Source organism: Tiliqua scincoides, chromosome 10 (genome assembly GCF_035046505.1).
Source record: "Tiliqua scincoides isolate rTilSci1 chromosome 10, rTilSci1.hap2, whole genome shotgun sequence".
NCBI lineage: Eukaryota > Metazoa > Chordata > Lepidosauria > Squamata > Scincidae > Tiliqua > Tiliqua scincoides.
In genome coordinates this window covers 26634639-26637489 of record NC_089830.1, presented here as the reverse complement: position 1 = coordinate 26637489, position 2851 = coordinate 26634639, and the positions used below count along the sequence as shown (strand labels likewise).

Genomic DNA, 2851 nt, shown 5'->3' with positions numbered 1-2851 from the left:
CTGAAAGTTCCCACTCCCTTAGTTTCAGGTGCCCCTGAAAATTGGCACTCCATCACCTGAGCTTGCTCTTAGAGGAAATTAAGGTAACCTCCCAAAATTTGGCCACCTTCTGTCGTGACCAAGAAACAGCAAGAATCTATGAAGACGAAAGGCCTTTATCAATAGGGGACGACATTCTCACTTGGCTGGGGTCATGAAAAGCAGATTAAATCTTACCCCAGTAAGATTAGGGATCCCTTAATCACTCCCACATCAGTTAATAGGTGAAATTCACTTCTAAAGGGAATAGTGAAGAGCTGCATTTGGTTCTTTGCGGGATGGAGACCACAACCTGCCCTCCGCTTCAGACACGGGCCTGGCTATCATTGATAGAGGGAATGCAGTCTGTTCCTACAGCATGAACTGAGATACAGTGAGACACTCACACTTTGGCCGTAAAGCATCGACACCCAGATATACATCTTCCCCACCATAACAACATGCATTTTGCAAGCAAACAACAACCAAAAAGAATCTTTTTTATGGACATCTCTCAAAATTTTTCCTGCTTTCCAAACTTCCCTTCTTTTGAATGTATAGAAAAGTTCCCCTGCCTCATCATCTACTTACACTGTTTCATCATCCTTGAACTCCAGCTCCCCGCAGGAGTCTTCGTAGTCCACGCCACCTCCTCGTGCAGTCCCTTCCACGGTCTGGTAGGGGACCATGACCGTTCCACGGGCCCCTGAGCTCCGGATCACCTTGACCTCTAAGGTGCCTTGGCACTCACTGACCCTTAACAGTTTGTCCTGGAAGGTGAAGATGCCAGCGTGGTCATCATCCAAAATGGTCACCGTCGCCACCAAGGGGGCCACAAGCCGTCCCTTAGGATGGTCTGCCGAGTCCGACTCAAACATGCCCTCTGCATCCCCCACCCGCAGATTGAGCAGCCGCACGAAAAAGTGTTCATCCTCTTCAAAAATGTCGTCGTCAATGATGCCAATCTTCAGCTCCTTTTGGGTCTCCCCGGGCTTGAAAATCAACGTCCCTTCACTGTACTCGTAGTCTGAGCCTGCCTTGGCCGAGCCGTCCTCCGTCTTGTAGTCTACGTAGAAGGTGTTGTAGGTGTCACCGCCCTGCTGGCAAGCCACGGTCAAGGTGACCGAGCCACAGTTCTCCAAGCAGTGGTACATGTATGGCTCAAAGAAGATCTTGCTGTAATTCTCTTCCACCTCTGCCTCCGATGGCACCTCCAGCAAGTTGACGGATTTCCTGGAGAACTCCGAGACATGTTTCTTGAGGATGTTGCCCGCCCCAGTCATCAAGCGGGTGGCCTGGATGCGGTAGAAGGCTCGACTCTTCTGCTGATGCAACAGGGCATAGTAGTTGGCCATCTCCACCAGCTGCTCCAGTTCTTTGTCAGGGTGCTTCTGCTTGAGGTCTTTGAGGATCTGGATGACCTCCTTGCGACTCTCATCCAGCTCTTTCTCCTCCTGGGTAGTGATGGGGAGGGGAGCCACTGTGGCGGCACTCCCATCCACAAAGACACTCTCCCGGTGGTCGTTGGCCACAAAGTTGCCGTCCATCTCTATGCCCTTTGGGAACTCACCCTCGGTTCCGATAATTATCCCACTGCGCGGATCTGCCCTGTATCTCTTGTAGACGTACTTGTAGAAGAGCAGGCGTTTGTCAGCCATCCATGCAAAGACCACGCAGACGGGGAAGAAGACGAGTGTGAGTAAGGCTTCCCAGACCTGCACCACGCCGGGCGAAAAGACTGCCAAGATCAGGTACAGCCAAATGTAGGCGAAGATGCTCCAGAAGGCGGTGACGAAAAACACTCTCAGGTGCTTGATCTTGCGGCTCTCACCAGCCGGGATGACGTAGACGCACACGGCAATGACCACGAACATGTTGAAGGCTGCGCTTCCCACTATGGTTCCAGGACCCAGCTCACCAGCTTGGAAGTTGTGGCCACAGACCTCGATGACCGAGAGTAGAATTTCAGGTGCCGAGGAGCCCAAGGCCATAAGGGTGAGGTTGGAGACCGTCTCGTTCCAAATCCTGACCGTGCCAATGCTGGTTTCGCCATTGGTTTTGGTGATTGTGATCTCCTTCTCCTTGGACGTGATCACCTCAATGGAGGCCATGAAGCGGTCTGCGATGATGGAGACTCCCAAGAACATGTACATCATGGCCACAAAGTAGACTATGGCCCTGGCAGCCTTGTCGCCAAAGGAAGGGTTGTCCGGCTCCCACACGGGGAGCAGAACTCCTGGTTGACACTGAGTCGTTCCTCCACAGGAGGTCCCAGTGCCATTGGCATCCAGGTCAGATTCATTTGCCCTAACCCAAGAGGCGTTCCCAGCCAGGAGGACTGAGGCAATCAAAACCTTGGCCAGAAAGGAAGAGGGCGGCCACCACATCCAATGCAATGGCGACATCCTCCTTGGGCAGTTCAAGCCGACAGGATCTGACAGGGAAGAAAGGGGAAAAAAGAAACACAAAAAGTCAGATCAACTTGTAGTTACACTCCAGGGCAGCACACAAGCCAAGCAGAATAAATGACAATGCAACGATGGACCAAGATTCTGGAGTTCCATAAAACTGGAATGCTGAACAGATTCTAGACCAGCCTTTTCCCTGATGTGCTAGTTTTCTGGGTGAAAATATAGGCTTCTTTTTTATTTTATTTTTTAAACAGGGAGCATTCAGATCATAGATTCTCCAACCAGTAATGGTACCATCCAGCAACGGCTGCATCATTCTGGGGTTCCATGAGCTTAAGTCCCATCTACTTAAGCTCTACACTAAGGCTCAGTTGAGATGGTCCCAAAAAAATTCTGGGGTTCCCATCTACTTAAGCTCTACA

General features: G+C 51.1%; 1 protein-coding gene across 1 annotated transcript; it reads right to left on the bottom strand.

Moving 5' to 3' along the window:
* Positions 1 to 605: 605 nt before the first annotated feature.
* Positions 606 to 2375, bottom strand: SLC8A2 (solute carrier family 8 member A2). Its single transcript, XM_066638838.1, has one exon. It carries the CDS (start codon positions 2172 to 2174, stop codon positions 606 to 608), a length of 1569 nt encoding a protein of 522 aa, XP_066494935.1. The 5' UTR covers positions 2175 to 2375.
* Positions 2376 to 2851: the final 476 nt, after the last annotated feature.